General features: G+C 43.7%; 4 protein-coding genes and 2 long non-coding RNA genes across 19 annotated transcripts in view; 3 read left to right on the forward strand and 3 right to left on the reverse strand.

The window, feature by feature from the left end:
- The window catches only part of Syp (synaptotagmin binding cytoplasmic RNA interacting protein), a 54,011-nt gene extending 48,795 nt beyond the window's left edge, over nucleotides 1–5,216 (reverse strand). For 5 of the 11 annotated variants that reach the window (XM_026816256.1, XM_026816255.1, XM_026816254.1 and 2 more), the window contains exons 1-4: nucleotides 3,765–3,867; nucleotides 2,353–2,738; nucleotides 2,152–2,259; nucleotides 1,879–2,055 (exon numbers count right to left, since the gene is read on the reverse strand). In XM_026816256.1, coding sequence (XP_026672057.1) covers nucleotides 1,879–2,055; nucleotides 2,152–2,259; nucleotides 2,353–2,736 — 669 coding nt within the window. In that variant the 5' untranslated portion in view covers nucleotides 2,737–2,738; nucleotides 3,765–3,867. The other 6 variants (XM_018029845.2, XM_018029847.2, XM_026816249.1 and 3 more) reach the window with 6 other exon arrangements.
- Nucleotides 5,217–5,338: 122 nt separating this feature from the next.
- LOC113464734 (uncharacterized) lies at nucleotides 5,339–6,457 on the forward strand. Its single transcript, XR_003389587.1, has 2 exons — nucleotides 5,339–5,919; nucleotides 6,073–6,457. It is a non-coding gene; the product is annotated as an uncharacterized LOC113464734 (long non-coding RNA).
- Nucleotides 6,458–6,535: 78 nt separating this feature from the next.
- LOC113464735 (uncharacterized) lies at nucleotides 6,536–8,119 on the reverse strand. Its single transcript, XR_003389588.1, has 3 exons — nucleotides 7,713–8,119; nucleotides 7,053–7,617; nucleotides 6,536–6,808 (listed from the first exon to the last, which is right to left on the reverse strand). It is a non-coding gene; the product is annotated as an uncharacterized LOC113464735 (long non-coding RNA).
- Nucleotides 8,119–12,136, forward strand: LOC108628125 (uncharacterized). Its single transcript, XM_018029851.2, has 12 exons — nucleotides 8,119–9,039; nucleotides 9,110–9,228; nucleotides 9,305–9,449; nucleotides 9,535–9,664; nucleotides 9,739–9,904; nucleotides 9,979–10,159; nucleotides 10,240–10,598; nucleotides 10,674–10,830; nucleotides 10,974–11,105; nucleotides 11,261–11,378; nucleotides 11,468–11,622; nucleotides 11,701–12,136. The coding sequence occupies exons 1-12, from the start codon at nucleotides 8,387–8,389 to the stop codon at nucleotides 11,801–11,803; spliced, it is 2,418 nt and encodes an 805-aa protein (XP_017885340.1). The 5' UTR covers nucleotides 8,119–8,386; the 3' UTR covers nucleotides 11,804–12,136.
- An 89-nt stretch (nucleotides 12,137–12,225) lies between these two features.
- On the reverse strand, nucleotides 12,226–13,739 carry Mpc1 (mitochondrial pyruvate carrier). Its single transcript, XM_018029857.2, has 3 exons — nucleotides 13,336–13,739; nucleotides 13,039–13,139; nucleotides 12,226–12,618 (listed from the first exon to the last, which is right to left on the reverse strand). Exons 1-3 carry the CDS (start codon nucleotides 13,389–13,391, stop codon nucleotides 12,464–12,466), a joined length of 312 nt encoding a protein of 103 aa, XP_017885346.1. The 5' UTR covers nucleotides 13,392–13,739; the 3' UTR covers nucleotides 12,226–12,463.
- A 445-nt stretch (nucleotides 13,740–14,184) lies between these two features.
- On the forward strand, nucleotides 14,185–21,146 carry wts (serine/threonine-protein kinase warts). 4 transcript variants are annotated; one of them, XM_026816240.1, is made up of 6 exons: nucleotides 14,185–15,284; nucleotides 15,358–15,543; nucleotides 15,655–16,006; nucleotides 16,096–18,709; nucleotides 18,784–19,061; nucleotides 19,182–21,146. In XM_026816240.1, exons 3-6 carry the CDS (start codon nucleotides 15,728–15,730, stop codon nucleotides 19,611–19,613), a joined length of 3,603 nt encoding a protein of 1,200 aa, XP_026672041.1. In that variant the 5' UTR covers nucleotides 14,185–15,284; nucleotides 15,358–15,543; nucleotides 15,655–15,727; the 3' UTR covers nucleotides 19,614–21,146. The 4 variants fall into 4 exon arrangements, with proteins under 4 accessions (XP_026672041.1, XP_026672042.1, XP_026672043.1 ...); XM_026816241.1 differs by having other exon boundaries at nucleotides 14,185–15,234; XM_026816242.1 differs by lacking the exon at nucleotides 15,358–15,543 and having other exon boundaries at nucleotides 14,185–15,234.
- The last annotated feature ends 91 nt before the right edge of the window (nucleotides 21,147–21,237 follow it).

Here is a 21,237-nt window from a genome sequence, read left to right on the forward strand (position 1 = left end):
TATATATATATGTCTCGTTGAATGCTCCTTAATTCCATACCATCTACAACCACTACTTAAAAGCTACCACTCTTAAGTTACATTACAGGTAAACAGGTAGGTACAGGTAGATAGGTAGGTATACACACGCCTCGAATTCACTTTACCTGTTAATTTACCAAATTCCTCCAAGATCTCCTCTTTGCCTTTTGACTTTGGTATGTTCCCCACAAAAAGTCGTAGATTAGGAACGCTAATGTTTACTTTCAGATTCTTGCCGGGTTTTATTTCGTGATTATCGAGCTGTGGGATGAAGAAAACAAACACATGCCTAATATTGTTCCAATTAAATAATACATATTTCGTGTTTTATCAAATTGCGGAATCAGAGAGAGAACAGAATTTAGAATTAGACTAATTTTCTTTTCGATCAATTAATGACAACGAACATGGCCTGGTTCCATGAAAGCGAGAAAGTGGCATGCGCTTTGTCGCTCGATTCTTCACAATATAGGAAACCGGCGTTCACGTATGTGCTCCTGTAAACAAATTTTAAGCCTACCAATTTTCCAAATTTTGTTACAAAAATTGTCACTGTCCAATGAATATCAACCAATCAATTAAATATACCCCTAACCGATCAAGGCCATACGGAATATCTTTTCTCTTTTTTTTTTCTGCTTTAAAAAGATTCTCCACTCCCAATTTTGCCCACTGAGCAAAGAGGAGAGCTGGAAAAAGAAACTCATCCGGAGGATGAAATTATCGTACGTTCGGTTGTGTGTATGTGAGAGTATCCGTGTTTCGTGTACGCGTACACGCGCGTTTGCAGGTACGCCTGCACGTACGTAGTTTTGATATTACGTGCGTGCGCTCATCGCTGCATGTTGCCTGCGATACGTGTGCCCGGTCTGTCTCTACGTGTATGCGTAAACGCGCATACGAATATACGCGTTTCTCCGTGTGTCGTTGCGCGCATGTCTCTTAAGTTTCGTATGTATTCCCGGTATACGTATCCATGTGTGTATGCATGTACGCGAGAACGTATCTCTGTCGCTGTCACTGTCAGTTCGTTCCTGATCCGGCTGTCTACGTGTGCGTGCGCGTGCGTGTTATATGCATATGTGCACTTATACTTCCTAACATTGTCACGCTTCAGTTAAATATATAGGACGTGTTGGACAATAATTATACAATTAAATATGAATCGATGGTCAGGGACATATATGTATATGTATGAAACAAATATGTGGATTGTTCCTAGCTAAAGACATTGAATCTCAAATTCGATTAACTCTTTGCTATTAGTAAAACGATGCTAAAACGTTTGCGTTAAAGACTACCGTTTAAAAAAATAGTAATAATAATAACAATAACGATAAATTAAAAAAAAGGAAAGAAAGGAAGAGAGAACGCAAGTCACAACATAGAACAAGCCACATGGGAGCATGAAAAAAATCAATTCGAAATGTTTAATACAAAAAAGAAATGGAAGAAAAGAAAAAAGTGGTTATTCGTTATTGTGGAACTCGATCGCGCGAGGCTGAATTCAATTCGCTCGACGACGTGACGTATGACAAGAATCCTCGCGCTCGCAACGAAGAACATTGAAACGATCGACTCGTCGTCGAAACGAGTCGAAAATAATTGAACGAAGTTCCCGAGAGACAATAAGACCAAGAAATACAGCATATACAGTAACGTAGTTAAACATTTCGAAAGTTCACTTCTTTTGGTAGCAATAACAATTTTGTAACATTTCTAAAAATCTTCTAAACAAAAATGGAGGGAATCGATATGTTCATAACAAGATATCGTAAACTAGGATAACAGAATTTGTACGCTTCACAAACATATACCTACGTAATAATAAAATGATATGGACGAATCTTTACGTACCTCTCTGACAGCTTGCTGCGCAGCTTCCCTATTAGTAAATGTGATAAACGCATATCCTCTGTTGCAACCTGCCATTGGGTCCATCATTAGTCTCAAATCCCAAATTTTTCCACATTTTTCAAACAACGGAATTAATTCATCTTCATACATATCTTTTGGAATTTTTCCACAAAAAACCTATCGAAAGAAAAAAGCGTGCAGGGTTACTGAAGATTGATCTTGAGAATCGACGAACGCCGATAAACGCAAAGAACAATGATGAATCGCATTTACCTCGCAACCTGTTCCCGGCGTAGGGCCTTCCCAATTCGGAGGAGGTCCTCCGTACTTTCTCTGTCCAGTCGTTACGTCCAAAGGGTAACCGGTCCGTTCGAGAATCATCTGAAGCATCATCGATCACAAACATTTTCATTCAGAACGAAGCCTATACACTCATTTTCATTAAAACTACGAAAACCGTCAAAGTCTACGCACTTTTATTTTATCCTCGTCCGGTGCTTTTGGAGTAGTGCTAGTACCGGTACCTTGTCCAGCCCGACTTTTTTGTCTGTAAGTTTTCATGACACCGCAGAGGTATGCAGATTTATTCGAGACATGCTCCAGGTTAGATTCGAGGAACTGTGTAAGTACGTTCAATGCACCGTCCACAGGGAATTCTTTTAAAGCGTCCAATGCTCTCTCGTCCAAATCCACATGAGCCAGTTTCCCAGTTTTATAAATTTCATCCAGTTTTGCAGCTACTTTCTCATCCAGTCCATACTGAATCAGCTTCTGGAAATCTTCTGTCCTTTCCACATATTCCATTTCCTCCTTAGACTGTTTCTCTTCCATTTTTATTTCCCCATTTCCTTCTGCCATAGCTGGAACAAATCATTTCCAACCTGAAGAACCCGCGAATTTCTCGTCAATCAACGTTCCAACTATACGCACATACTATCAAACGAATTACTCTCTCGTTTCACAAAACTCGATTACACCGACGGAAAATAACAAATAAACGATCTGTGCGAGCGTATTTTTTTTTACATCGCCCGGTAACAAACAAGTTCTAAGACGCAACAGCGGACAGATCCGAGGTCCACCAGAGCAAAGAATTTCAATTACAAATACAAAATGCTCGCAGACACTTTGAGACGGAGGTAGGGCGCGGAAATAATTGGAGGGAGCAGGCAGACAGAGAAGGGTGAATGGAGGAGAAAGGAAAGGGAGCAAGGGAGAGACTTTTAATGCTTAAATCTAAATTGGCGAGACCATAAAACGAGAAATACGATGAATTCGAGCGGAATCGCGAGGTTCGAGAAACGATATGCCTGGCATATACCCCGAACGCACATGAGACCATGTCCGTATACGTATCTACGCAATTTCCCGCGTTTACGAACGACGGGGGGAACAAAAGTCCGAAATATCATGCGGCAACGCGCGGTTCACCAAAAGAAACCGGTAAACGATCATATTTGCACGATCACGATGCATGTACTCGAACACCGTTTCGTACCTACGTACTTAATCATTTTACGACATGCAACAAGGCACCCTCTACCATCGTACGGAACGTTTTAAAATATAGAAACGTATACATACTTATCGGAATAAAAATTTTCGAAAAATTACGAATGTACGTTGAACCGCGCGACGTAGAGATCGTGCTCGATGATGTCTCGCGGGATCGAAACCTTTCTGCATCTAACTTGCCGGCCGGCGATGGAGAACTGCATCCATATTTCTTAGAGGATGCGATGCACTTCTACGCTCACGATAACATCAACACCTGCGGCTCTAACTAACGTACTTCTATCCATGTTTATTAACGCGCTATCGAGGAAACCCGGTCACGAACAAAACTCGCGATATTCATAACGTGAATAGAAAATAATTGCATGTACCTTAAAAAGTAAATGAACAGAATCCTCCTGCGAGGAAATGGCGATAGACGTCAACGTGATTGCACACTACGGGGTTCACAAAACGACGCGCAAAGATACGCTCGAACCCAGCGACGTGAGTTAGCCATTTTCTTTTCAGCCGTATTCGCGAATTCTGATTGGCTCGTGCAAAACGGTCAGAAGAAAAAGTTGACCATGCAATTTCCCCATGCACTTGCCGAATAACGAATTTTCTATGATGATCGCCTCTTTTTACGCGGCCTATGATCCCTCCGTTTTAATTATTAACACAAAACGTCTTCGATCCGTACTCATAAACCTGTCTCTATGCATAACGCTACGCTATGACTACCGATGGCGATTACGTGCCTATAGAAAAATTTGTATGGTTGCATATTATATCGAACGAATTGTCCCATCGTTCACACGCATCGTGCATATTCAAATGATTCTCACGGTTTACTCCAACAAAAATAAACGGAACGAATCTTTACGTTTTACTGCCTTTTATCCTATCGCTCTGCTTGATTTACCCTTCGCTCATCGCTCGTTTCCGTACGGAACTCGAGACTTTAAGAAGGAACAAGCATGTATACGTGTATCGAATGTAAAAACTTCGATGCGAACTAAACTTTAAATACATGCATACTTCGATCACGATGATAACACGTATAATAAACGTGTATATCTATATATTTTGCACGGTTCACTTCACTTTCGATAGCGCACGTATATGCATTCTCTTGTAGAATCCGAAATTTGTAAGATGTTCGAGGAGAAGCTAAAGATCTGAAACTTGATCTGCCGAATGGAAAGAATATGTAGGAAAAGCGCGTGATCGAGACGATGACAGGGAAGTCGGTAGGAAATGTCATAACCTCTGCGAGATAAGAGCAAACGATGTGAATATCGTATATTCGTAAACGATAGAGAGGTATGTGGGATGTATCTACCTGGATACGTAGTACGTATGGCAGGAGAGAAAGATCGGGTTATCCGCGTCGTAAAGAACGGGAAACTCGTGGTCGTACGATGTAGAAACAAAATATGTTGTATATGTACCTGTATGCGAGATTCTAGAATGTAATCTTCACTCGTGTTAATTTTGAACGGGCGCGTAAAGGACGGAGCACCAAATGAACCACACGAAACGGTCACGATCTTTTAACCGATTGAAAATTCATATTATGTGTATCACCAGCGTTATGTATAACACAATTTACAAACTCGTACGCGTTTTCGCTTCACTTTTTACCACGTTGCCTGGAATTTGCCGTGTATTCGAATGATTAGTTACGAACAGCGTGCAACACTTGATTGTATGTTAAATGAAATTGTAATGCGATGATGAATTTAATCTTGTAGGCACTTGCAAAGTTCCGATTATATTGCAACGATGGTGACGGTAAGTGGAGTAAGCCCGGGCGCAGCGTTTTGATATCATGTAGTGCCTACATAGCCGTAATGCATAAATTGGACTGTCTCGCTGAAAGAGCGGTGCAGTGGTGCAAGCCCCACAAAACCAAACCAGTTTCTTCGCTCGCTTGCTGCTAGTTGCGCCCCAGTCCAATCCGATTCAACCGCTTACCTCTCTTCGCGGTATACACGAGCCCCGCCTTACCCAGGTTCGTCCCAACTTCTTTCAGCTCCTACTCCATGTTCCTTCCACTTCTCGCATTTTTCCATTCTCCCCCTCTTCGCGACTCTCCTCACTCTCTCTCTTTATCATCCTCTCCTTGCGCTTATCTAATACCTTCTTATCATTTTTTCTACTCTACAGGCTACTCCTTTTTTATTATTCCATGTTTGTTCTTCTTACCAGGAATTTGTTACGATTAAATACGATTTTTTTTCAAACTTATCGTGCATTAGATTGCAGTCAATCGCGAGTTACGGGCAAGAACGTAGTTTACGTTCATTTAATATAACGTCAGGGTACAAAATTGTTCCTTAGATTCGATGTACGCGTAAAGCTGAACGTGATCGAGAGTAAGTAACGTGTTAAAGAACGTATATCCTCCGTTACTTGACATGAACAAAAACTAATACACTTCTGGATGTGTGTATGTACATGTACTTATGTACAATTGTAAATAGCGAAAATAGACGCAACGTGGATTTTCGTATACCCGTGAATCTGATACCCCGCGCGTGCGTAAGTAGAATAAACGTACAGAATTTTTGTACGATCCACCGAGACATGAGCATGTATACTTCATGTTACTCGTATAGATACATGAAAGTGATCGTGTACTACGGTTCAATCATTGATAAATTAAGCAGAGCGATTTGCGTTTCTTATTTTAAGGTATATGTAGCTCGTAGACAGGAGGATCACGTACCTCGGGTTAAAGGCAAGAGGTCCTACGCATCGCAGACAACGAGATACGGTCCTGAATTCAACCGTAAACCGCCTGTCTGGTCGAGCACGCACCCGCGTCCCTCGAATAACAAGAAGCAACGGAGCAACGAAGACGGACGTGATGCTCTCGTACGTTTGCTCGCTCGCTCGCCTGCTCGCTCGCTGAAACCTGTTTCTTCAGGATTTTTCCGTTTTCTTCATTTCTGTATGTTCAAATTTTCTGCACCATGTCGAAATCTGCTTTACGCACGATGCTCAGGAAAATTTGGATACCGATTGGAAGCGGCCTATGCCACTAAGGGATGGATAATAAATTATATTGCTAACCGTCTTCAATTCGTTTCTTAATATTACAGCTACAATACAATATACGCAACGCGTCTTACCAACGGGGAAGCACATTACGCGTAATACGTACTATTTGTATTTCTTTCATCAGCTTCTTTCCTTCCATTCTATTCACTCTTCTCTTTATCTTCTTCCTTCGTTTCCTGCACTTTTTCGTCTTATTCCCCTGCCCTATCGTGATCCGGTCTCTCGCCTCACGCATACACGTACGCACGCTCTCCTCGTACACGCGCAAAATCGCTACCCTCTTTTTTCATCTTTCATTACTTCGTCGTCTGCACTCTTCACAGACAATGCACTTTTTACTCGATTCTGGAGCCATTGTCGTGGGCGGCTGGAATTTTAATACAAAAAAACTTGCTGTTACATTTGGAAAATCTATACGCGCATGTTCCCACGTACTCGACGCACTCTCTTAAGCGCACGTTTATTTTCAATATTCATAAAATTTAACTTGTTCGATAAACGGAATAAATGTTAAGAACGTATCGTAAATCACGCGCCTATCGGGAGTGTTTTATTTCGTTCCTGAAGAGAGAAGCTATCGTATGAAATGAAAAATGTTGGATAACGCATACGTTATGTACTTTGGGAGGGTATTCCCACGTTAACATCGGAACAGACATCGAAGACATTTTCTCAGGAACCAGACTGGCCGGGCGGCGTTCAACCATGAGACGGCGCAGACCCCCAGCAAGTTGTCTCTTCGAAATACTTGTTTAGCTATGAGAAATCTTCCTTTTTTAGCATCCCAAATAAATACAGGGGTGAACCTGTACTTACGGGACAGGGACCGGAACAATGCGTACCGATACAACGACGAGGAGATGCACACCATGTGCGTTACACACGCGAGTATCGTAATGCATGCGAGAGTCAAATTCTTCGGGGGTGGGGGCTGGGACGCAGGGGCTCGTTGAACCAGGACGTCCAACGAATTACCATTACAAAAAATATTTTAATGTTATCTCGTATTACGTAGTTTAGTTTTGAGTTTTCGTCTCCTTTCGTACGAAACTCGAAACGGTGTATTAAAACATTCCTCGCCGTAGACATTTCCTCCGTGGTGCATTGAAAGGGATAAAAATTACCCAGCGTCCACGTATCGTACCGTTAACACGTTGCTGGCCGCGAAATTATTTTCTAAAATATATCCACGGAGTGTTTCAGTAAATCGCACGATGCTACCGAATAATGGCGATTCGTTGTGTACACATGAAACGGCATAAACGCGTTACCTCGTTTTGTTTCATAAACCGAATAAGTAATAGAATCCAATAGAATGCAGTCCTGTCCGATGACTGGTTTTGCTTCGCAAGTTCTCACGGAAAGAATGCAATATACAATTCGCTTGATCGTCTGATCTATGAAAATCAATTGAACTGCATACAACTGTATGTACGTATGTGAACGATGAATGAATTCGACGAACATGTGTATTAAAAATGCACATGTATGTATATATTATATTAAGTGCAACGGTTAGGTTCTCATTAAGAATGTTAACTTCAAGAGGATATAGAATGTCAGGCCTCGGATAAAGGCGGTTTTATTGTATTTCCTTTTCGATAAATATGTTATCGTTACTCCAAAAAAAATCTGTGAAACCGCGATGGTGGTTCAGTTCTGTTATGTACTGACAGCATACAATAATTGAAAATCGACGATGCAGGCGAAACGAAATCGTTTGCGTGGGTACTATAGTAAGTGGACGCGCGTAGTATTCTCTCTGACGAACTAGACTGGGCGTGCTTGTAGTTGTCCCGTAGTAAGTGTAGGCAGGTGTGGTGAACGATACGCGTAGCTATTCCTTTCGTTTCTTTGACGCGTTAGCTATTTCTTTCGTTTTTTCGACGCGTTAGGATGAACCGATATAACAGGAAGTAAACGTAGCGAGTCATATCGTCGAAAGATGCAGTCGATCAGCTCTAAATTATACGCGAGAGCGATCATCGTCGGGCTCTGCTGCTTGGGCGTTGGCGTTGGACAGTACGAATGGCAACCCAGAGATGCCTTCGACGAAATCCGTTTAAGAATGGACAAGATCAATGAGGACAATTGCCCGATTCAACATCTCGGAGATCTCTATTTGCCGGAGGACTCGGTCTCTCATATACCGGATATCAAAGATATCAACATCAACCCTGTGTTCCCGAATAGAACCGCTCTGTTGCATCTTCACAACATGGCACTTAGCAGGTCGTACTTTTGGAGTTACATCCTTCAATCTCGGTTCATTCGGCCCGCGATCAACGACACCTACGATCCGGGGATGATGTATTATTTCCTGTCAACGGTCGCTGACATCTCCGCGAACCCGTACATAAACGCTTCTGCCATATACTTTTCCCCGAACATGTCCTATTCCCCGTCCTACAGAGGATTCTTCAACAAGACCATGCCCAGATTTGCTCCGCGAACATTCAGGGCCGACGATTTTAACGATCCCATACATTTAGAGAGAATATCTACGAGAAACACGTTTACGGTGCAAGATCTCGGCGCATTCGCTGCTGGCAATCTGGGCCAGGATTATACAACAGATTTCTATCGTATAAACGAATGGTAGATCGATTGTCTATTCGAACGAGGCCTGTGTCTCGTGCGAGTACTCACCGTATGTTTTGTACTTTAGGTTTAAAAAGTGGTTACCGGATAACGTCGACAAGAGACACGATACCAAAACCACTTATCAAGTCGAAATTCGATATGCCAACAACACTAATGAAACATTTACGTTCCACGGACCACCTGGTAATGTTCGTTTAATTTGTACGAGACAATTAAGTTTCTACGCGGTATATTTTATTACCATCGCGGTGTTGCACAGGTGCCGACGAATATCCTGGGCCTGTAAAATGGACCAGGCCATACTTCGATTGCGGCAGATCGAACAGATGGCTCGTGGCAGCGGTTGTACCTATCGCAGATATTTATCCAAGACACACGGGATTCAGACACATCGAATACCCAACGTGCGTGTATAATTTTATGAAGTTTCTTCCATCGCGATTTGTCGGTGGATCGGGTTTCGTTGAAATTGATGATCATCTGTTTCAGGTATACCGCGATATCGGTGATAGAAATGGATTTTGAAAGGATAGATATAAATCAGTGTCCCAAAGGAAAGGGGAACAGCGGTCCGAACAGATTTGCAAATACTGCCAGATGTAAAGATGAAACTACGGAAGTACGGAGCGTGAAATGAACGATATCGCGTTCCCGTTAATCCACGATTTTTGCATAACGTGATATTCTTTCTAGTGCGAGCCATTGCACGGCTGGGGTTTTCGACGAGGAGGGTATCAATGCAGATGTAAACCAGGTTTTAGACTACCAAACGTGGTGCGACGTCCGTATTTAGGGGAAATTATAGAAAGGGCGACTCAGGAACAATATTACAATGGGTTCGACTGCACTAAGATAGGATGTGGGTTCTCTGTATCGCTGTTAGTACTGTTTCCCTCGTGTTTGTAACTCGCGTGTGTTCCCTTGTTATTTCAGGGATTCATAAAATGCCGGTAGAGTGGAAGCGGGCAAGGCCGGAAGTCAGAGAAAAATATTTGGAACGGCACTATCATTATAAAAATTATTCCACCGGTCCGAAATCTATCAGATCCGAGAGGATGAACATAGATCAAGCTCTTAAATTCATATTGAGCGTAAATCCGAAAACTTGCACGAAGTACGAAGAGATAGAACGTGAATTGTTGTTCGTAAGAAATAAGAAACAAACGATTACATTTGGCGTGTTTAAAATTGCAGTTACACGCAAGAGGAGTTAACGTTGCGCGGGGACATAAGCTTCGGCGCGAAAGAATTCTTCGAAAACGAAGCAAAGATGGCAACGAGATTAGCGAATTTTATCAGCGCGTTTTTGCAGATCTCCGATCCACACGAAGTCTATTCGGGCAAACGGGTGGCCGACAGGCCGCTCACCGAAGATCAAATGATCGGAGAAACTCTGGCTCTTGTCCTCGGAGACACAAAAATATGGTCCGCCGAAATGCTTTGGGATCGTAACAAATTCACGAATAGAACGTTCTTCGCACCGTACGCTTACAAAACGCAGTTGAATACCAGAAAGTTTAAAGTCGAGGACCTAGCCAGACTGAACGACACAGGTAACGCAGATATAATTCGTCCGTTCGTTCTCGTCATTCGGTCTAACGTTTAATTATTCATCTCATCTATTATAGCCGAAGTTTACACGACAAAGAATTATTTCCGCTTATTGAAACAAAGATGGGCAACTAATTTCGATGAACTGGAACAATTCTTCATGAAAATGAAGATCAGATTTAACGAAACCGGCGAATACCTAAAAAAATATGAACACTATCCGAATTCGTACAGGTAAGAACAAGCGTGTCTATTCGTCGTAAGAATATCATTTAATGCGAGCGGGAAATATACGTATTCGAGATGGAAGGGGAGAATCGATCTCGTCGAGTAGGATTTATTTTAATGCGTGGGAATGCATGGGGTCATTTGTATAGGGCGGCAAACCTGAATCACGGACACTGGACTACCCCGTACTTTGATTGCAACGGCAAAGTGAAGAAATGGGTAATTACCTATGCATCCCCATTTTTCGGCTGGGACAGCTTGAGAGAGAAACTGGAATTCAAGTGAGTATTGCCGTCTACGTACGCGGTGTCGTCGTGTGCGCATGAGAAATCGAATGCGAGATAGCCCACGAGGAGAGGAAACCTGTTTGGTGGTACAGCGAGGACGGGAACCGAGGAGAGACGGGGAAGATAATATTTCACATTAAAATCTTTAGGGGCGTCGTAGCTGTTACCATGGATCTACTGCAGCTTGACATCAATCAATGCGACGATGTGTTCTACGCCCCAAACGCGTTCAAGGGTACTCACAAGTGTGACAGAAAAACGTCCTACGTACGTTTCCTTAACTTGGATATTAGCATACATTTCTACTTCCACTGTTTATAATCTATTGCTTTTATTATTTTTGCATCGTCGCGCAGTGCGTGCCTATCCTCGGGAGAGGCTTCGAGACCGGTGGATACAAGTGTGAATGCAGACAGGCCTTCGAATATCCTTTCGAGGATTTGATCACGTATTACGATGGGCAATTGGTAGAAGCCGAATTTACTAATTTAGTTAACGACAAAGAGACCAGGTAACCTATCGGTTGATTACATTATGTCAGTCATCATTCCAGACGAACTTTGACCGTAAATCAACATCTTACTTTCAGGTATGACATGTTCAAGTGTCGATTAGCTGGCGCTTCGACCATTGAAGTTAATAAATTATTGCTATTGACCTTTGTGATCATGTACTATTTGATCAGAAGTTAATAAGTTCGTCACAGTAATGACCGACGAAACATGAGAATAGAGATTATTAATAGAGACCTAAGAAGATAGTGCCTTCAACGTTAAAGAAGGGAACCTTTGTAATACGCATCACGTTATAATCTTTTTGATGCTCGGCAGCTTTCGCGCTATGAGCGCGTAACACGTACTGTTCGTTTCGAAGAATTGTCGAGTTTACAAGTACGCTGAGGCCTTATCGTCACAGAGCTTAATGCTGTTTATAACACTTTTGTATTTTTAATACTGCGAACTGTTTTTCGTATAAGTTATAACTATACAATGTACAGTAAATTCCGTCCATTTATTCAAATACAATCTGTGTCTCGTTATTTCACGTTACCTTGGAACCATCAAGTCTTTTGTTAAGGGAATATAAATAACGTTGATCGACGACAGGTCAGGTGTGCCTTGTAAAAGGTATCTCTGTATCGTAACTGTTCAATTTATTGGTTGTTATTAACAATGAAAATCGTGTTACAATATATACATATATATATATTTGTGTGTGCTTTTAATTTACATAAATAAAGATCATTCGGAGAAACGAACGACAAAGGAAATATTCTTTGGATAGATCGATAGGACACAGGTACACACTGCACCTTCAATAACTTTGGCTACTTTGTACCGTATGATTTATCATTATTCCCCCTTACTTAGATAATGATAATTAATAAATCTAGTACCTTGCGTGAGCTGTGCACCTTCGTTCACAAAATGGCAGGCAAATAGAAGTAAATTTCGTGGCTGGACCTTCAGCGCAAAACGCATGAACATCGCAGAATACAAGCACAAAGCTGGAAATGATGAATAGGATAAAATATTAAGGAGTTTACACGCATCCTTCTAGTTTTTAATTAGTCGCGTTCGAATATCCTGCTTAAATCGACAATGGGACGTAACGATATTCGAACTCGACAATGTTTACGCACAGTTGCCCGTCGCCCCGTTTTCAATAAACTTCAGAACGTACCGTGAACTAACTCTCATGATATCTCGATGTCGGATAAAACGATCACGGTATTTCCACGGTTCAGAAGTTATAATATTGTTAAACGTAAATGAAAAATGCAACCGGCCAACGAGCGAAATAGGGTTAGGTTAGACGTGATTACGATCTTTCCCGTATGGTATGTAGGAGACGTAATACACGAACATACACAACTTAGTTAACAATTGCGTGTATAAGAGTATGAAACGTGTAAGCACGGACTAACCGAATGTCATTTTTCCACTGATGTATTTCGGATCCCTCTGCGTGTCAGCGATTGCTGCGATTGGAATGCCCCAATTAGCTATAGGTCCCCAGAAATGCGTACTGCAACAGAACGTCGATTTTCACATGATGCTCGTTTGTCATTTTCAATTATTTAGACGCTATCGTTTCCTTCGAATCGATCGAACGCGTGAATCATCGAAACACAGGTTGCGAATTATCCACGTGCAAGCAACGCGCATATACATCGTACAATACTTGTATAGATATACGTATCCATTAAGTTTACGTAACTTGCCTCATAAAATACTCTCGAGTCTCTTTACTCGATAGCAATTTCCTTACGCGATTCATCTTAACGTTAATTGTTTGCCTCTATCTTCTGGTTTACGTTTCCCTTACGATCCACTAACGAGATACGCACGGTAGATACTTATCGTCAGCGTGAATTGCAAATGATTATTGTTTTCCTTCGAGAGGTGAACGAACAGAAAGTGACGCGCATAGAGTCGAGATTCGAATAAAACGGTTTCAACATCGAAAGAATAACAGATATTAATTTGGTTACATAAACCAGAGTGGAGGAGCTCAACGAACTCCGAACGTCTGAATTGTTAACCGTAAAAAACTATGCGATAACATTCTTAAATCTGATAGAATTTGGACCCAGCGCAACGTCCAACTTCTTGTTGCTCGGAAAATCGTGCGGGAATGAACAAATTACTTATATGCTGTGATTATTTTTCCTTCTTTCTCATTGTTAATCACATGTAACACGTGTATACGTGTGCGTGTGTGTATACATGCGTTTACGCGCGCGTTAGTGTTTCTCCTGGTACCGTGTCGCAGGGTTGAGATATTTTTACCCACGGCCGGAAAGTGGGGACGACGCGACCATGGTGGGGACCATAGCGCTGCGGAGAGCTTCGCGAACGCGCATGAGCACGCATGAGGGGAATAGTAGTGGGGATCGAAATACGGGCGAAAAACAGGGGAAGCGAAAAATTACGAGATCCCTGTGTCGGACGGCTGGGGGGCAACACACGCCGCACCCCTCCACTACGCTCACGGTATGACCGAAAGATAAGGGCTGCGTTGCTTTGTCGTGCCGAAACATTGAATTTGACAATGTTTGACTACTTACGGAGCTGAAATGTCAATCTCAAAATCGAGAAGTTCGCTCGCGCGTTTTAGAGCTGCAGGAGATACAAGCGTGCTCAAGATTCATTTTATTTCGCTATGCGTGTCTCACAAAGTTTGCACTTTCTTTTTTTCGGATATTACTTCCAAACGTACGTCGCTAGGTGGCAGGACAATATCAAGTTTACAAAATTATTAATGACCGTCGAATTATAGGCAAGCTAATAAAACTTTTCCAGCTGTTCCTTGTGCCTTCAACGATTCTGTACGCGAAGCGTTAAGTAACAATAACAAGATGGTGACACTCATCTGGATAGAAGTATAAGCAAATACATACGTAGTATACTTATTTACATGTCGTACGTATACGTATGTAGTTTTGTAAAATGGTAGAGAAATTTTTGCGTGGCCGTTCATGTGGTAGCTATTCATGTACACTTTGTCGACGTATGTATGTGTGCACATGTACGGGAATACGTAAATGTAAATGCAGATAATACATATACACGTATATATTTTGAATATGCTTTGCCTGGAGATGTAGTTAAATTTGTCGGACGCACAGACGGTAAACGTTATAGCATTGTAGTACTGAACGACAATTGGGAAAAATGATTTGTTTATAGGCGCACCAACCCTACGGGTATCGTTTCTAGGTATATTGTAAATTACGAAAAAGAGTGTCAAGTTGGTGTAGGAATGTGGCACTTCAAGATGGCTGCCAGTTACTTTAGTAATTTACGGCTGTATCTTTCTTTGTTGTTGTTGAAGTAATTACGGCCGCGTATCGGAGTAGCGTAGAATTAGTTTTAAGCGAAAATAGTGAACCAAAAGTTGTACGTGCACGTTACCCTCGTTACGCGCGATCTGTGAAAACGCGATAATAGAATATGCTTTGAAGTCGTTCTCCTCCTGCTGATTGCCGTTTCAGTTAAACCTATTTCAACAAAGTATTTCTCAGCCGATGTCCGGCCAATTCCGAAGAAAGTGTGCGCTACCGAATCTCGTTTCATGCACGAAGGACTTAGGATCGATCCGTCACGCATCTAATGAATAGGTTAGATCCTTGATCGAACAGAGCATTATGTACAGACGACAGAGTGAATCGTAAGACTGGGCTAATATTTATTCGCGTTCAACGATCGTTTCCAATTCGATAACTAATTGAGATCGATAACAGGATCGTACGAGACCCATAACGTCTCTACGCGAGAGACCAGTAATTCGAACGATTTACGATATAGCAGCCTAATTAACGGGAGATCAATCGTAATCGAAATCGTACAGTCTTACCTGACGGTGACTAACGAGTATCTTAATACGCGAGACTCGTCGTAACATCGATGTTAGTAGAACGCGTAACTTGGTACGTAACGTTTTTGGAGAGAATAAAAAAGGATGTTGTAGAATAGGACAAGAACCTCTTTGACAACGATTTCTATCGTGTACGAAAGTGAATTGTTTTATTATGTTTTAGATGTATGTGTATATATATATATATGTCACAGCCAGATTAAAGCTAGGTCGGAGAGGGCCTAGCATGGGCCACTATGAATCCACCCGCAGTTAACAAATCGAGCACTCGTGGCTCTGGATATCATCAGAAGGCTTTAGCCGAAATTCGTAATTCTCTGCTACCCTTTGCTAACATCGGAGGTGCAGGGGACGTGGGTTCCAGTGCTGCCAGCACTATATCCACCTTGTCAACGACCAGCGGTATCAGTTCCGCTTCGGGTCTCAGTGGTCTCTCCGGAGCCTCGGGTTCTACGATCGATAAATCCGATCAACGACAATTGTTATCGCAGTTGCTAGCAATGGGATACTCAGAGGTAAGATATCGCTCGAACGATCTGCAAATTTCCGGTTCGTTCGCTTCTCGCTTTCAACCGACGGTTTCACGCGGGGTGAAAATTTGCAGGAGATCGCGTTACGCGCGTTGAAGTTGGCTGGTTGGCGGCTGGATGCAGCTATCGAATACTTGAAGCAGGCCCAAGGGGAGACGCTGAACGGGCTCGGGAAACTGAACAGCAAATTGATAAGAAAGCCCAGCTTGGAAAGGGAGCTGAGCCTGCAGCGTGGAAGTCCGGCGTTGGACAGCGGAGCGGGAAGCTCGCGATCGGACAGTCCGCGCTTGACCGAGCTGAGCCCGCATCCGCAGTTGAGTCGCCAATATTCGCCGAGTAATTTCGTCGAACGAGAACCACCTCCTCCTCCGCCGCCTAGATGTAGTTCTACTCCGCCGCCGCCGCCTCCACCTCACGCGCCGTACAATCAACCGAACGTGCCTACCAACATGCAACAGATGTTGAAGCGGATGTCCCCCGCGCCGGTGGTGCCGACGCGGCCACCTCCTACCACGCCGGGCAACACCGGCCCGATTTCGACCTCGGTCAATCTACCTCAGAGAGGTACGAGTCCGGTCGCGAGTTCTAACAACAATTCCAACTGCCGTCAACCGATGATCGTGCAAAACGGACCGCAAGTACAGCAGCAACTCTCTCAACAGATACAAGCGCTCAGTATTTATCAGACGGGCAGTAACCAAGCCAATACTCAAGTCGAACCACCACCCCCTTATCCCATAGTCTCCTCGCCGTCTACCTGCCCGGTGCAACCACCGTCTTACAGTGCCTCGATGCAAAACAGACAGAGCCCCACACAATCTCAACAGGACTATCGAAAGAGTCCCTCGTCCGGCATCTATTCCGGGCCAACGTCCGCTGCCGGTTCTCCGAGCCCGATCACCGTCTCCGCAATATCGCCGAGCACGCAAGCCTCGATGGCCAGACCGACCCCGTTACAGGCATGGGGCGCGCGACAGGCGAAGACTCAACCACCGATCATCATGCAGTCCGTTAAGAGTACTCAAGTGCAAAAACCTGTCCTACAAACGGCAATCGCGCCGACTTCGCCACAGCCGATTTCTACGACCAGTAACACACCTCCCCCGCCTCCGTCTTACGCAACTTCTATCCAACAGAAGCAACAGCAGCAGTCGCAACAGCAGTCGCAGCAACAACAGCAGCAGCAGCAGTCGCAGCAGCAACAGCAACAACAGTCGCAGCAGTCGCAGCAGCAGCAGCAGCAGCAGCAGCAGTCGCAGCAGCAGTCGCCGCAGCAGCAGACGCCGCAGCAGCAGTCGTCGCAACAACCGCCGCCCGCGTACCCACCCGTGAACAACGTCGTCGCAACGTCAACGAACAGTATCGGTGTTTCGGTGGGTGTACCGACCACGGAACCCCCTAGTTACGCTACAACGATGCAAGCTCTGGCGGCCCAACGGGGCATGCATCATCCTGTTCCTCCGCCTCCGCCGTATGGCACGGCCGCTGCCGAAGACTCGGGGATGGAAACGAATACCCTTAGATCGTCGCCGGTCGCGATGCACCCTCCGTTACAGAGGAAATATTCACCGGCCGACCCCGTAGGATGCCAGCATTCTACGGAACCGCCGCCGTTGCCACCTCCCGCGGCGTCCGCCATGCCCTCGAGACCGGGAAACGCTGGCAATGGTAACAGCGGCAACGCGAACAGTGCAGGTAACAGCAGTAGCGGTAGTAACGGAAACGCTGGCACCAACAACAGCGGCGGTGGGAATATGAACAATAACAGCGGCAGCAATGGGAACAGCATTAACAACAACGCTACCAACACCGCCGTAGCCACCAACAACAATAACAATAATAACAATAATCATTCGCCGGAGAGCAACGGGCCGAGAGGAACCAGTTCCTCGCCGTCGTCCTATAAGATCAAGCATCAGTCTCCGATACCGGAGCGCAAACACATGAGCAAAGAGAAGGAGGAAGAGCGGAGGGATTGCAAAGTTCGTAACTACTCTCCTCAGGCGTTCAAGTTCTTCATGGAACAGCACGTTGAGAACGTGTTGAAGTCTCACAAGCAGCGGCTGTATCGTCGGCTTCAGCTGGAGACGGAAATGGCTAAGATCGGGCTCAGCGCCGAGGCCCAGTGTCAAATGAGGAAGATGTTGTCGCAGAAGGAATCGAATTACATTCGACTGAAGCGAGCGAAAATGGACAAGTCGATGTTCACGAAGATCAAGCCGATCGGGGTCGGTGCTTTCGGAGAAGTGACTCTCGTCAGGAAGCTGGACACGAATCAGTTTTACGCGATGAAGACTCTCAGAAAGGCGGACGTGTTGAATCGTAATCAAGTGGCTCACGTTAAAGCCGAGAGGGATATATTGGCGGAGGCTGACAACGAGTGGGTCGTCAAACTGTACTATTCCTTTCAAGACAAGGATAATTTGTATTTCGTAATGGATTACATACCCGGCGGTGATCTGATGTCGTTGTTGATCAAGTTCGGCATCTTCAAGGAACCTCTGGCTAGATTTTACATTGCCGAGCTGACGTGTGCAGTAGAAAGTGTTCATAAGATGGGTTTCATCCACAGAGACATTAAGCCGGATAACATTTTGATCGATCGGGACGGGCACATAAAGTTGACAGACTTTGGCCTGTGCACAGGATTCCGTTGGACCCATAATTCCAAGTATTATCAGCAAAATGGTACGTGGCTAGATCTTGACAGTCTTTACTTTTACGCGGTGGCGCGTGAGTAATATGTGTAAACGCGAAAACAGGACACGGAAAACAAGACTCGATGGACCCGGCCGACGACTGGAATAACGAGTGTCGTTGCATTCAGTTGAAACCTTTGGAACGCAGAAGGCACAGAGAACACCAGAGATGCTTGGCGCATTCGCTTGTCGGAACACCGAACTACATCGCACCGGAGGTGTTGCAGAGGACGGGATATACCCAGCTGTGCGACTGGTGGAGCGTCGGTGTCATCTTGTATGAAATGTTGGTCGGGTCGCCGCCGTTCAATGCCAACACCCCCGCCGAGACACAATACAAGGTATATATTTTCCGTACATTCTCTTCGAGCGCGTCAAATCCGCGGTCTGATTCTACTCGTGAAGGTTTCGTAAAAGAACCTTCCTTTCGCTCGTGTATTAAACCCGTGGACGTGTCCTAGGTGATCAATTGGGAGACCACTCTGCACATCCCGAAGCAGGCGAACCTCTCCGCGGAAGGTATGGATTTGATATTAAAATTGTGCGTCGGCGCGGATCGTCGGTTAGGTAAGAACGCGGACGAGGTAAAGAGTCATCCATTTTTTACGAGTATCGATTTTGAGAAGGGTCTACGCCGGCAAGTAGCTCCTCATATACCTCGGATACAGTATCCAACCGATACTAGTAATTTCGATCCTGTGGATCCCGACAAATTACGAAACTCGGAATCTTCCGATTCCAACAAGTCCGACGAGTTGCTCGACAACGGGAAACCCTTTCACGGTTTCTTCGAATTTACTTTTAGGCGCTTCTTTGATGATGGTGGTGGTCCCGCGTATCCTAGTCGAATAAGCTTGGACGATAACGATAATCAAGGTCCGGTCTACGTATGACAGTAGATGTAGCATCTTTTTCTTTTCTATTCGTTAAGTCGGAGGTGGCTCGATATTTCGTACGAGTTTGTTCGAAGAACGAATGCAAAAATATAACAAGTATCTGTGTAAATATTTTCTGAAACAGTTTTCTTAGGATCGACGAGTAGGTAGGATAATACGAATCGTGAATGTCGTTAGCCAGCCGTGCGCACCGAGTTCTCTCCGTGCTCCTCTTTCTCTTTAGTACGTTTACGGCCAGCTAATGTGCTAAATCGTTAACGAACATTAAGTATATACCGTACTACGTTTTACGCAAGAAAAATGACGGTCATACAGGAGACGAAAACCCTCGCGTTTGTTCCTTAATTTCAATATCGTATCATATTCGTTTGTTTTTCCCAACTTTTTTTTTCTCTTTTTCCATCTCTTATTCTTCTCCTCGTTGTAATCGTGAAATCGTTAAACGAACCGCTTTCTTTCGAAGTAGCAGATTCTTCTATAGTTAATCGGAAACTTTTGACCAGGTCATGCGTTTATCGTTTCTGTTTTTTGTTGCTACCATCAAACACCGAGCATACAATCAAGTTGGGAGCAAGTTCTTTCGATCGTCCCTACTCCTTCTGAAGTGCGGTGAAAAGTGAATAGAGGAAAAGTAACGCAAAATTTCTGGGGAGCGTATTAGTTTTTCGGACGTGCAACAATTACGAGCTATGTATGTGATCGATGTTCGAAGAAAAAGTAGAAAGTAATCGGTGGCTAGACAATATACGTATGCGTAAAGAAAAGAATGTGCTTGCCATTTGCATTGGTATCGGCTCATGTGCCTATCGGAAACGTGTGTTTGTATGTTTCAGCAAGTACTGTGATATTGCAGATAATTAGAGTAATGCGGCTTTTAAACCTATTGGCCTTATTTAACTTTTTTTTTACATTGAACGATTGATAACAACAAATATAAATAATTAGTACTATTAACTGTTACTGTACAGATTCTTGAATGGATGTAATGTGTTCATTGCATATTTTATGCAGCTTTTAATCTTTAGACCACTTTTCCCTTTTTACTCGTTCTATTTCTCTCTCTCTCTCTCTCTCTCTCTCTCTCTCTCTCTCTCTCTCTCCTGTCTCTCGTATTTTCTTTTACTTGTTCGCCCATTCGCTCATTCATTCTCAAACTCTCATTTTCATCTAAACTTCGATCTTCTACCTTCTGGGTTTTACTCTGTAATTTTAAGAAAATATTATCACGTCAACTCATCCCTCGAGAGCGTCTTACACTTTCTCAAGCGAAACCATTTGCAATTAAAAGTGTGGATAACTCGCATCGAATCTAGATTAAATTAAGGGGAACGAAAGATGATACCTGATTAGCGAAAAAAATGTTTGACCGACGAGCCGAGAATGGACTCTGACGTGTCGTTAATAATGTGATTCACATAATCGAAAATACAAGCGAATAATATATACTATATTGGAACCACGACCAAAACGATTAATGCTTTGTACCAATCTGTACATTATGTCTATAAATAAATGTAATTTCTTGCAGAACGAGAAAACGGATTCGAAAGGTTTAGGAGATTGTTCGGACGATCGATCCTAATATTTTCTCGTAACATAACGCTTTCTTTCGTTCGGACAC

The sequence above is a fragment of the Ceratina calcarata genome, unplaced genomic scaffold, assembly GCF_001652005.2.
Source record: "Ceratina calcarata isolate Rehan_Ccalc_2016 unplaced genomic scaffold, ASM165200v1 scaffold50.2, whole genome shotgun sequence".
In the NCBI taxonomy this organism is placed as follows: Eukaryota; Metazoa; Arthropoda; class Insecta; order Hymenoptera; family Apidae; genus Ceratina; species Ceratina calcarata.